At 55.2% G+C, this 12,816-nt stretch overlaps 1 protein-coding gene across 2 annotated transcripts in view; it reads right to left on the bottom strand.

Annotated features, from left to right (window-relative positions):
• Window positions 1–1,347: 1,347 nt before the first annotated feature.
• The window catches only part of SDK2 (sidekick cell adhesion molecule 2), a 185,181-nt gene continuing 173,712 nt past the window's right edge, over window positions 1,348–12,816 (bottom strand). For both annotated transcript variants that reach the window (XM_081162409.1, XM_081162410.1), the window contains one exon: window positions 1,348–5,487. In XM_081162409.1, the coding sequence (XP_081018535.1) occupies window positions 5,134–5,487 (354 nt within the window). In that variant the 3' untranslated portion in view covers window positions 1,348–5,133. The remainder of the gene's footprint in view (window positions 5,488–12,816) is intronic.

The following is a 12,816-nucleotide window of genomic DNA, read 5'->3' as shown; positions in this document are numbered from 1 at the left end:
GCTAGGGACTCTGCTCTCATCTTGCCGTATTTTCCATCGCGGTAAATGCGACGTGTTCCCATCTGTCCCCGCCGTCTGCCCCATGGCCTCACTTCTCTGATGGACCCCAGAAGAGGTGTTGTTTTCAGTGTGTCCAGGTTTTCACTTGTTAGGGCCGAGCTGCGACTCCCACGCTCCTTACATGCAGGACTGGAAACGAACAGTCTTCCATTCATAATTTCTATACATTTTTGCTTTAAAGAGATAGAAACTGAATTCACTGATGATGCCTTATAGATGTGGTTTATGTAAGAAAGATAATAAAAAATTCCATATATCAAGCCCATTGTCAAAAAAAAAAAAAAAGTATGTCCGCACATGAGCAGATTGGTGAATGAATTTATAGCGGTGAGTTTTAAGTAAAAGTAAAGTGTGCGCACGTGTATAGATTGAAAACGCCCTCCTCTAATTACATTTGACTATAGAGAGAAGCCTCTGTGAACGTCTGCTGTGCATTACTCAATAATATATATTATGTAAGGTAAGTGTACTCGACGCATGGCATTACATGTACTGTTAAATTCATTTTTCCTTGACTCTGTTTGAATCCATCTGACTTAATTTATGTGAGTTAAATGTAGTCTAATGTGACACCACTGCACTCATCAACCGGTGATTCAAGCCTTAACTCTAACCCTGGGCGATTAAATAGGTTAGATCAGCAAACGGTTCTCCCTGCCTCCAGGTCCCTAGGGCCTGGGGTGCTGGCTTCTTAGAAATGGAAATGAAAACGGGCATGAAACTTGCTTTAACATATCAGAGAGGCCGCCGGTAGGTCCAAGGGCCGGACTGCTTTAGTACAAGTCCTGGCTTTTCCAAGCAAGGGCAAGCCAGCTAAATCCTGCCCGGTGCAGCTTCCCTCCTAGGGGTTGTCACAAGGATGCTATGAGTGAATCAATGTGAAGTCATCAGAACAGTGCCCGGCGTAGGGCAAATGCCACACAGCGTTAGCTATTTCCATTACTGCTATTATTCGTCGTTACCATTTTTTTCACTTTTTTTTATTATATTTTTTTACTGATTTTAGAGCGAGGAAGGGAGAGAGAGAGAGAGAGTTGAAACGTCAGTGATGATAGAGTCACTGATCAGCTGCCTCCTGCACGCCCCCGACTGGGGATGGAGCCCGCAACCCGGGCATGTGCCCTGACCCGGAATCGAACTGCGATCTCCTGGGTCCTAGGTCGATGCTCAACTGCTGAGCCACGCCGGCCGGGCCCCTTGTTACCATTTTTGCATCTCATTTGGCATAATCTGAGAGGCTCTTGTCCTAAACGTGTAGGGAGGAGAAAATGAACGTGGCTTCAGAACTCCAAAAAAAAAATTTATTTATAAAATACTGACAAGATCGACAGGACACGGGACTTCTCGTGGTATATATTTCAAATCAACTGCTTTCTTACCTTTCATTTAAAAAATAAACCTAACAAGCTATATGACATATAGATATATATTTTTTTCTTACACATAAACACCTGCCATAATGAATACTCTCCCCATAACTTTTTCATTATATCTTTTAAATCAAAAAAATAAAGATTTGTGTTGGTTTTTGTTTTTGGAGTCTATATGCGTAAAGAAAGGTAACACGTTTAAATGCTTTTGGTTACTCTTACGGAAACAAACAGGAGGGGGTGGTCCCAAGAGGGCACCTGTGCTCAGGGTGGTGGTCAGGGTGGCGCTTGGCAGTGCCACACAGGCACGAGGGAGCCAGTGGCCACTGCTCAGATGGTGCCCCTCCCCAGGGTGGGCACCTTTGGATGTGCATGGTGGGAAGGTGAGGGAAGCCCCTGCCCAGCGTGGGCTACTGGGCACCTCTGGCACCTTTAAAAGCACTGCCCAATTGTGGGCAGAGACAGAAGGCCTTGAGGCAGCGTGCGCCGGGGGCGGCCGGGAGTGTCCTGTTTCCTCGGTATCTGGCAGTGTCGGGTGGGGGGCAGGCCAGGCAGCCCGCGTCTGCAAACTCCCTGGAGCCCTGGGAGGAACTTAGAGCAGCTTTTTGGTTTGTCTTGGCAGTCTGGGTGCAGGGCTGATGTGAACACCCGAGGCACGGCCGGGAGGGGGGGAGGGCGGCCCTGGTGTGCCATGTGTGGGCTGCTGGGTGTGACACCAGATTTCCCAAGGCCACAGCCAGGCAAAGCCAAAGGTGCCAGGTGTCCCGGTGTGAACCTGCCGCAGGTGGAGTCACACAGACAGGGGCCCTGGCATCCCTGGCCCAGGAAACCACGGGTCTGGGAGGCTCTCTGTTACCCATGGGCAGTGCCCGCCCCCGTGCAGCCAGGTGTCTGCAGGAGGGTTGGGAGCCTCCGCTGCCCCAGCAGATATGTAAACAAGGGCAAAGAGATGTCTGCTCAGGAAGCTAAGTTCCAGATTTGGCGGGGGGACCGTGGAGGCCACAGTTCAGAGGGGTGGGTAAGGGCTAAGGGTGGACTTTCCCCTTGGGCCCAATCTGCCTTCACGGGGTCATCTAAGAGCCGTGGTCTGGAAAGCGACCTTGTCCTCTCGACGACAGATCCCAAGTGGGGGTGACTCAGGCGGCCTGTGCCTCACAGCGGAGACAACCTAAGCCACCAGAGGTTGTTGCAAGAGCCTCCCCGCTCATGCTCGTGTGGTGTGTGTTCTGTGTATAACTGTGTGCATGTGTGTGAGCCTGCGCGTGTCAGCATGGGTGTGAATGAGCCTGGGGGGAGGGGGAGGGCGAACATCTGATTGCACCAAGTGATTTAGGAAAGGCAGAGGAAATCTGGCCTCACGTGCAACACACATACACATCATGTTTTTCACTGGATTCCCGCTTCCGCCCCCAAAAACCCCTCACTGGGCTGGGCTAGAATAATTCCTTATTGCAAGCGGGGAACTTCCTTAAATGGTTAAACACACAGCAGAGAGGGAAGAAGACACAGCTGTTAGAGAGAGAGAGAGAGAGAGAGAGAGGGAGGGAGGGAGGAGAGAGCAGCAGTGTGGTCACACACGGGCAGATGCAGATGTGCTGCTATGGAGATGCCAGATGTGTATGGAAGCAAGAGCTCGCCTGTCTTCCTCTGGGGGAAAGGCTGTGCTTCCATTCCCAGACCTGCTTCACGGAGCAGCTCTGTCTGGACCCCGGAGCTGGGCCAGCCTGTCTGCTGAGCTGTGTTCCGACCTCCCCTGTACATTTCCGGGGGGGGTGGGGTGGGGTGTCCCAGTTTGTGGGGAAGAGCCCGTGCGGGTGGGCCCTCCCAGGCCCCTGGCCCTGCTTTGGGCCGGTGGGAGGGGCGTACAGCCTCTCTCTTCCCCTGGCTTGCTTCCCAATCCTCCACTCAGGCCTTCCCTAACTGTTCTCTTCACCCCCTCAAATAGGTTGCCAACTCCCCCTGGGCAGACTCAGTGCCTGTGCTGAGCACCCCAGTGAGCCCTGCCCACTAAGGTGCCCCATGCCTGGCCATCTTTCCAGAGGCAGGGGTGTCCATCCCCAACTGTGCGGGCATCAAAGGCCCGGAGATTTAGACAGGCTCCCCTCTTGACCCCTGCATCTGGAAGTCTCGAGCTGATGGGAACATCCAGGCCACGAGCGGCTTTCTACAGAACATTCCTTGGAGCGCATTGTGTGTGTAGAAGCTTTGCCTGCCATCAGCTGGTCTTGTCTCTCGGTCCCATCTGACCTGCTCCTCCTGGCCTGCCTGGCTATGCATCTCAGGAACTGTGTCCGGTTTGGACTGGGCCCCCCTGCCTCACTCCAGGCCCTGGCCAGGCTGAACCGAGCCTAGAAGACATCCCTGGGGGTTGGGATGCTCTTTGACTCTTTGTAAACTGGGTACTGAGTAGATTGGGCAAACTTGGGCAGCCCTGTCCTCTGGACTGGGGACTTGGCCACCCTGCGGGGCTCCTGAGCCTCTGTGCTTAGGATGTGGGGTGTTTTAGACACAGAGCTATGGGTTGAGAGTGAGAGGAACACAGATCTGAAAGTGAGTGTCTTGTTTGGCTAGAAGAACCCAAAGGGATTTCTCTTGCAGAGGATCCCCGGACCCTTTTCCTTGCCAGTGCATGGGGTATGTGTGTGTGCACCTGTGTGTGTGTGCGCCTGTGCACGTGTATGTGACAGGAGGAGGTGTCTGCCCAGGGACTGAGGTGTGTCTGCATGGCCTTCCCTCGCCCCCACCTAGGCCCCAGCCCCAGGCAAGCTGAGTTTCCTTGTCTGAGTAGTTCCCCTTCCCCCTCCTTTAGGGCTGCGGCAGATGGTGCCTGAACTGGAGAAAGGGAAAAGTCAACGCGGCCCTCTCACGCTCCGGGCTCCCTGTGTTTTGCCGGATTACCGCAGCGATGGCCGGCCCGTGCCCCTACTCTGTCCCCGACTTCACTGCTGCTCCTCTGTGCTCCGGAAAGGGAGTTCAAGCACAGGCATGGCGGGGGGACTGCCCACACCCCGAGGGCCCCCTTCCTTGGGTTTACAAGAAAAAAGTATGTTAGGAACAAGGAGCTCGCTAGGCCAACTCTCACCCTTGAGCTGTTTTCTGTTTTCTAAATAAACCAAATGTTTGATGAGGAAATTGAGCAGGGGAGGGGGGCAGTGGGGGTGAGGAGCATGGCAGGGGCAGCAGGGACCATCGATGCCTGCCAGGGACAGGGCGCACGTGGCAGTGGCTGGCTGAAGAGAGAGGAGGCGAGCTGTGCCCAGAGACCCCCATCCTTGCGTAGCATCTGCCCGCAGCAGGCCCAGGGCTCAGCACATGCGGGAGGGGGCCGCCGGCTGGACTTCCAGAAGCTTCTCGTCTCAGTCAGCCCTGCCTTGCAGCCCTCTGGCTCTCTGCCTTCTCTCCCCCTTCTCTCCAGGGGCCCAGCCCGGTCCTGCCCACCCCCGCCGCTCCCCCAGCTCCGCGCTGTCCCCGAAGGGGAGCCAACCCCACAGTCCCGAGCTGACCAATCGCTGGCCACACGGCGCCTCATGGGTTTCTTCTCCCCCCTCCTCACTCCGGCTCCGCTGGCCCTGGAATCTCTGGAAAAATAAACTCAGGAGGTGAACAGCTGACTCGATGGCCTGGTGCTCTTGTTTTCCGGCAGGCTGCGCGGGGCGGGCTGGGGGGGGAGTCCGGTGCTGTCTTCCTTTTTCATCTTCAGACGTCAAACAAATGATGAAAATCCTGCTATGGGAGCCCGGGAGCCAGGGGCGAGGCTGCTGGGGGGGCGGTAGAGGGTGCTCTGCTGGCTCGGGGGGTTCGGGGGGTTCTGGGGCGTTGGGGTCCGACTGGCCTTGGGCCGGAAGAGGCTGCCCTGCTGGACACCGCTGCTGTTGGCCACGGTGGCATGGTCCGGCTCCCCCGAGTCGCTCTCCGTGTAGCTATACGCCTGGGCCCTGGAGATCCCCTTCTGCTGCCGCCGCCAGGAGTTGTAGTACGTGGGGTCGCTGATGTAGTGGTTGACGAAAGAGTGGGCCTTCTGGTGGCTCGGGTCGACCTCATACTCGCTGTCACTTCCCTGGGAGGACAGAGAACGGGGGTGTGAGTGGCCCGGCGGGGACAGGTCGGTGCGCTCAGAATGTTTTCGAGGTTGACTTAATCTTGGTCTGTCTACCTGATGCTTTGACATCTGGGGCCTTGCTGACCCTGGAGGGACGGCCCTTCCCAGGGCGGGTCAATTCTTAAGACAGTTAGCAGCTTTCATATCCAGAGCCCACAGCCCACCACCTCCTCTAACGGGCTCTCACATGCTGACCCACTATTCCCTCTCCCTAATCACCCCAGGGCCAAGTACCAGATAACAGGGGATGGCCCCTACCTTCCAGAGCCCCTGAATTTATTCAGATTCACCCCAGCCTCCTCCCTTGGCTTTGACTTCCCTGTGGGAACCCCAACTGAGGATTCTGCCAGGTCTTCTTCCCGCTCCCCTCTGCCTGCTGACTGGCCCTGGTGCTTCCCCATGTGGCCCTGCGTGGTATAATGTGTCCCTTCTTCTTGGGAACTGTGAGTGACAAACAATATCTTTTCAGGGGCAGCTGTCTTCTGGTCTATTGGCCTCACCAGACCTGAATAACAACAAAACCTACATTTTAAAGCAGAGGTCCACACATGATATACTGAGTTCCAACCTTGGTCTAGCCTCTGACTTACTGCGAGACTGGGGACAGAGCCAGGGCCAGATTATAAGACCTGTGGAGGCTCCTGGCACTGCTCATCCATGTGGGATCCAAAATGAGAGCAACACTCAGTTATACAACAAGCACAAGAAAAATATCCACAAGAATTCTGGATTTTCACACAATGACTATCCTGAAGCTTTAAAAAAATATATAACACATTAAAATCATTCTTAAAATTGTCAGTGCTTTGGTGTCCCTTGGCTTGCACTCCATCTGCCTGTCGGGGAATCAGCACGAGACAAGAGTCAATCTGGGTTGCAAAGTAAAATAGCATCAGGATCTGAATTGTGAAGCTAAAAATATTGTGTGCCCCTCCTCCACCCCGAGCTCCCAGTGATGTTTGGAGAACTAAGAAGACAGCAAATGGGACGCCCTTAGAACTCTCGGCAAGAGAGGCACTCTGATTTTAGTGACCAGGACACTCGTAACAAAACAGAGCTCAGGGCCCGGGCAGGTGGCTCAGTGGGTTAGAGCATCGTCCTGATACGCCAAGGTTGCAGATTCGACCTCTGGTCAGGGTACATACAAGAAGCAAGCAATGAATGCACAAGTGGGACAACAAATCTACATTTCTCTCTCTCTCTATCTCTCTCTCTCTCTCTCTCAAAAATCAATCAATCAATAAAATAAAATATAGCCTAGACCATGCTCAGGTCGCCTCACCTTTGCCCAGCAAGCACATTCTTGAAGGCAGTAAATTAATTCCTTCAACCTATATAAAACATACTTCAGAAAACTATTATATCCAGGAAACCCAGAGGGCCCAGTACAAGTGAGTCTGGGACGATCAGCCGTTCCCTGTTTTGCAGGCTAATAAACGGGAGAGTGGGCCTTGCCCCCATGATCTGAACTGTGGGATCTGTATGTGCCCTAGTTCTGAGGAGCTCCATGTCCTTTACCACATCTAGACCCTCAGGAGAAGTAGCTACAATGTATAGAACTATAATGACACCAACTACGAAACTACACAGCTGACTCAGTTACCAGGCTGAATTTTCACACCTCTGTGCTGGAGCTCATGAGTTTTGCCCAAGGAAATAGTGAGCTGGGCTTGAACTCAGAGCTGCCTGATTTTTCCAAAGCCCACACGTGCCCAGACGTCACAAGATGGGGAAGGAGAGCCCCCTCCCCTCCCGGTGATAAATACTCCCCAGTCAATCTGCTAATTTATGTCCTCTGGCCCCTCCGCTCCACCTCCTCACTCCTCCACAGTCCCTGCCACTAACCCTAACCTTCCTCACCACCTCCCCGCTCCAGCAGGAAACCCGGGACCAAGACAATGGGAAGTCCCTCGCCTGACCCTCCCCATCTGCCCAGGACACGGTGCAGCCCCTTTCTTTGCCTACTGCCCAGCTGCTGACCCGGGAGGGAACAAAGGGACTGCACAAGCAAGGGCTCCATATGCCAAGAGTGGGAAGGGGGTGGAGGGGTGGGCACCCGATGCCAGGAGGTAGGAGGCTGGGGGCTCCCTCTGGTTCAGGGGCAGTAAGGGTCTGTGAATGTGTTGGGGGGGCTGAAGGGGGTGCCCAGTTTTCCCTGCAGGTTAGGTCTCTGTGGCGGGGCACCTACTAACTGGCTGGGATAGTTGCTAGCATCATTGGTAGAGGTTCTAGGACTTCTGCCAGCCCTGGGCCTCAGTCTTGGGGAGGAATTCTCAGATCACTTGGGGCCCATCCCAGGGTGAATGAGTGTCTGGGGTAGGAGGTGACTGTGGCAGGGGCAAGTGCCAGCTCTGTTCTTTATAGGCTTGGTGAGTTTGGACCCATTGCTTGGCCTCTCTTGACCTCAGCATCCTTGTCTGTAAGATGGGGAGGTCCCTGAAGGTCACAGGGTGAAATGAACGACCTAGGAAAGAATCCTGTGAAAGGTGAGGGAGAGGGAGAGGGAGAGGGAGAGGGAGAGGGAGAGGGAGAGGGAGAGGGAGAGGGAGAGGGAGAGGGAGAGGGAGAGGGAGAGGGAGAGGGAGAGGGAGAGGGAGAGGGAGAGGGAGAGGCTGGGTGGGAGGGGGCCTGGAAGCCCCACCAGGAGGGATCAGAAGGGCTTAGGGGGTGGGGGCGGCAGACTCTGCTCAGGCAGCTCCACCCCCTCCCCTCCCCTCCCCTCCCCTCCCCTCCCCTCCCCTCCCCTCCCCTCCCCTCCCCTCCCCTCCCTTCCCCTCCCCTCTTCCTGCAGAGGGAGGCAGGTCTGGAGGCTGGGGAACTGGTCTCTCTGCCCTCCTCGAGGCTCAGATCTCAAAGCCCATTCATCTAATCATCTCCCTCGTGCCAGCTACCATCTGTTGAACACCTACTGTGTGCCAGACACTCTGTGGGGCAGCATTTTGGATGAGGGAGAGGAAAGGGAGAGAAGAAAGAGCTGGGAGCCAAATGGTCTGGGGGTTAGCTTCCCGTCTGCTTCCCTCCTCCCCCCAGCTCTCCCAAGCCAAAGGAGGGGGGTCTTTGCATTAGCGACTGCTCTCTGGCCTCCATCTCCGTGAACATCTGTTTCTCTTCTGGGTGGGGGTGGGGTGAGAAGAGAAGAAAGAAAGCGAGGGGGGACCAGGGGCTCCCATTCCGCCTTTCAACTCGTGCGCGGCCCTTGGTAATTGAATGCAGCTTCCCAGTAACGGGCCCAGCACAAAGGGGGCCTTTCACGGGCAGGCCCGCCAGGCCGCCAGGCAATCAGGCAACTGTTTCGGCTCCTGGGCCTCTTAACAGCTCCTCAAAGCTACTCGATCAGCAATTACCGGGGTCTGGGGAGGGGGTGGGGGGACAGATTCCAGGCCTGGTGATGGGAGCTGGGAGGGGGCCAGCGAGAGGGGAGGGAGGACCCCTGAGAAAAGAAGGGGAACAAAAGAGAGGGAGCGAAGAAAAGCCTTTAGCTTTTCTGCTGGTTTCTAGAGGCAGGAATTCTGCACCAGGCTCAGCAGGCAATGGGAGGGTGGGTGCCATTCAGGCTTGCGGACCTGTGTAGGGACCCTGGTGCCAGGCAGGGTACCCTCCTCTGGCTGAATCTCATGATGTCATGCAGAATGTCTTGCCCAGATGACAGGAGGTCACCTTGTGCAGCCCCTTTAGAGCCGGGAAGCAGGAGCCCCTCCCTCACCGGAGGTCCCAGGCCCTGCCTGCTCCAGTCCAGCCTGAAGCCCTGCGGGAGTCTGGCCCCTTGGACGCCCTCACCTTGAGGGAGCCTCTCCTGCAGGGGCTGCCGGCCTGGGGATCAGAGGTGGGGAGGGGGGATATGCTAAGGGTCTTCCTCACTGGTTGCCCCCTGAGGCACAATTTTGTCTGGGCTCCTTGTACTAAAATAGCTGGAAATCTCCCACTAATGTCCTTTGAAGCACACAGCTCAGACACAATCTCACACAGGCTACCTGTGCCCTTACAGATCAGGTGACAGCCAATGTGTGCCTGCCCTCAGCTGTCAGAGACATTTGTGGTCAGGGGCCTCCTGGAGGTCACTAGGGTGTGGAGGGGGGTCGGGGTCACCGAAGGCCTCAATTGTTCGAGCTCCCCTCTGTGTCGGGCTGCAGAGGACCTGGCCTCAGAGCCAGCGGACCCATACTAAAATCCCCACTGGCTGCAGCCCTGTGACCAAGGGAGTGCTGCTTGACTTCAGAGCCTCAGTTTCCCCAGCTGTTAAATGGGGGTCTTCCCATTTGCATGGCAGGGTGGTTAGATGGTAAATGAGAATGTGAAAAGCACAGGGCTTGGCATGGTTGGTGCCCAACACATGGCTTCTCCTCCCCCCAGGCTCTCTCGGTCCTGTTGATGAGCCCAGTTTGGAACAAGCTGGGCTTCCCGGGTCTGTGTGGGTCCGGCTAAGGAGAAGCAGGAAATGGGCCCTGCTGAACCTGTAAGACTCGTGGTCCAATCTGATGGACAAGAGCCGACACTGACAAAAGATGGGACACACTCAGCGGAGGGAGGGCGATGGCAGAACTTAGACGGAACTTCTAAAAACGAAGTATGACTTCATTCGCCACCACTGCAGCCAAACATGAACCCGCATTCCTCCCTGTCACATTTCCACGCCCAGCTGAAATGCCACCTCCTCCAGGCAGCCCTCTTGTGAATTTCCAGGAGGATAGGACCTTCTCCCAGGATTTCCCACAGGAAACAGGAAGCCTTTGGTTCACCACTTTCCTCCCAAAGTTAGTTACTGTGGTGATAATACTTTAATGAGAAATGAAAACATGATATTTACACCCATGTGATTTCCCTAACAGATCACAATGCAGCTTTCATAAGAGCCTGTCTTGCTCATTACAGCAGCCACCACATGTAAACTGTGGCAGGTACTGTTTAGTGGGTGCAGAACAAATAGTTGTTGAGTTAATGCACGAAGGAAGGAATGAATGGGCCCCATGGAGGGCAAATCCAGTCCTTACCCCTCCCAGGGGCCACACAGGGCCCAAGCATGAGTGGCCCACAGTAGATGTGAAGGGGGTCTAGAGGCGGAGCTTGGCTTCCTGTTGGGGGCTCCCCAACTCACTCTTCTTGTTTTTATCTGAAAACAGCGATAAAGCCACCAGCCTTCTAGAGGGTTGAGTGGTGCCATTCCGGAATAATCCCTGGAGTCACTCCTGGCTCCTAGTGAGGGCCCCATAAATGTTCACTATGATGACTGGGCGCTCGCTAAGTACTATATAAAATCTAATTTGTCCTGTATATTTTCGTACTTTTCCACGTAGGCTTAATTCCATTATAATGAGCTTAGCGGGCTGCCAGCATCACATAAAGAACTGAAGAGTGATCGGGAGCCGGTGCCATGGCTCGGAATTTCTTTTCCATTGAGATTTTCTTGCGTGTTCACTGTGAAATTTTTATACCTAACTCGGGCTTTTACTTTGAAAATGAAGTTGGAATGAAGCCATCCTTTGATTTTAGAAGTTCCATCAAGCAAGCCACAGGCCCTTTGAGCCTCAGCCTTTGTGTGCCCCCCCCCAGAGGCTTGGAACCCCTTCTCCTGCAGCCCTGGAGGTGCAGCTCCCACCCTCACTCCCACCCCTGCACCCTCTGGGGACAGCCAGCCCCCCAGCCTTGACCTCAGCCCCATTAGGGCCTTTCTCACATCATATCATGTGTGTCTGTTTATAAGAAACATCAACTTTCTGTTTATTACGGTATCACAGGGAACCGGCTGGCAAATTTCCACCCATTTTGGACAGTGAGTTTTGGGTGGTCTGAGTTAGAATATAAACCAGGCGGCACATGCAAAGCTCACTCTCAGAGGACCTTGGGGAAGGAGGACTTCAAAAGACAGGCGGTCAGTCTCGGAGCAGCTGACAGGGACGGGCCTGGGTGGCCCTGACCCTTAGGAACATGCCCTTGGAAAACCATCACAGCAGGAGACCAAGAGTGGCACCGACCGTAAGCCCCAGATTGAAAGTCGCAACAGTGGACGCCCCACAATCCACACACTATCTGCAGTGAGTGGCTCCACATGGCGGAAAGAGAGTAGTTCCAGGGTTTACTTATGTTGGTAGCAAGGGCCTCAGAGGAAGGCTAGCCGGCCTGTCTCCAGCCCGTCCCCTCCAGTCTGTCCCTTCCAGCCCACAGGCGCTCATGGGAGGCAGGGCCATGTCTCCGTCACCTTCACGTCCTCAGAGAACAGGCTCAAGAAATGAGCATTGCGAAGTCAGCGTCTGCACACCCCCTGCACCCACCGGAGCACCCTCACCACCCGACGGACACCGACATCCGGGCTTCCTTAGCTGTCAAGGCACAAACTCCGACCTGATCCTGGAGGCACAGGGGCCAGGCTGTGGCTGAAGGACCGTCCTACAGTGCGAGGACCCAAACGGTCCTGTCTGGCACTGCCCAGGCCCAGCTCTCGCACTTGGTGCCCTCCTCGCAACAGCCCTTGGACAGCGGAGCTGCTGCCTAGTGTGGGTGGGGCTGCCCAGGGCCCCTCCCCATTCCAGAGTCAGTAAGGAGTTTATGTTTTTGAACTTCACCTTGACTGCCTAGAATCTAAAGCTCATCACCATGTTCTGGGAGAAAGAGGAAAACTCATGCCTGGGGCCACAAGGAGTTAAATACTAATGGGATGCCACGGCCTGAGTCACATGAGTCCCCGTGTGAGCCAGGCTAAGCTGGGGTCTCCGGCCCTGCCAGCTGAGCTGGGGCGTTAGCTCCAGCCTCCCTGGCTCTGCCCAGCCCGTCAGTAACCCTGGAGCCGAACAAAGCAGCAGTGGGCGAGAGGCCCTGGGTCCACAGGGCCCACAGCAGATCCCAGGCTCGCTGGCACCTCCCACAAGGCCCACAACCCTGCTCCCTGCTGGCATCTCTTCCCTTTGTTCTCTCCCAGGACCAGGCAGAAAGGTCTAGGGCGTGGGACATGGTGGCCTTTCTCGGCCCTTCCCGGGCAACCACCAGGCTTGGCCAAGGCCGAGAGGGCTGGGGTGGGAGGCCATGACGTTGCTTCACTGGAATGCACTCAGCCCCCTCTCCCCTTGGCCTAGGACAGAGTGTCCCCACGTGGCCCACCTAACGGCAGCCTCTCTAACGCTCTGAGTCTCCCAGAGGCTGACATTTACTAAACAGTTGCCGAGTACCAGGCCCTGTGCTAAGCTTCTATATGCCTAATCGCAGCAAATACTCCCTACAGCCCATGAGAGCCTGTTATTACCCCTGCCCATTCTACAGATGGAGAAACTGAGGCTCAGAGAGGTTCTCTACCACACC

Source organism: Miniopterus schreibersii (genome assembly GCF_964146895.1).
Source record: "Miniopterus schreibersii genome assembly, chromosome: 16".
NCBI lineage: Eukaryota > Metazoa > Chordata > Mammalia > Chiroptera > Miniopteridae > Miniopterus > Miniopterus schreibersii.
This window is presented reverse-complemented; position numbering and strand designations above follow the sequence as displayed.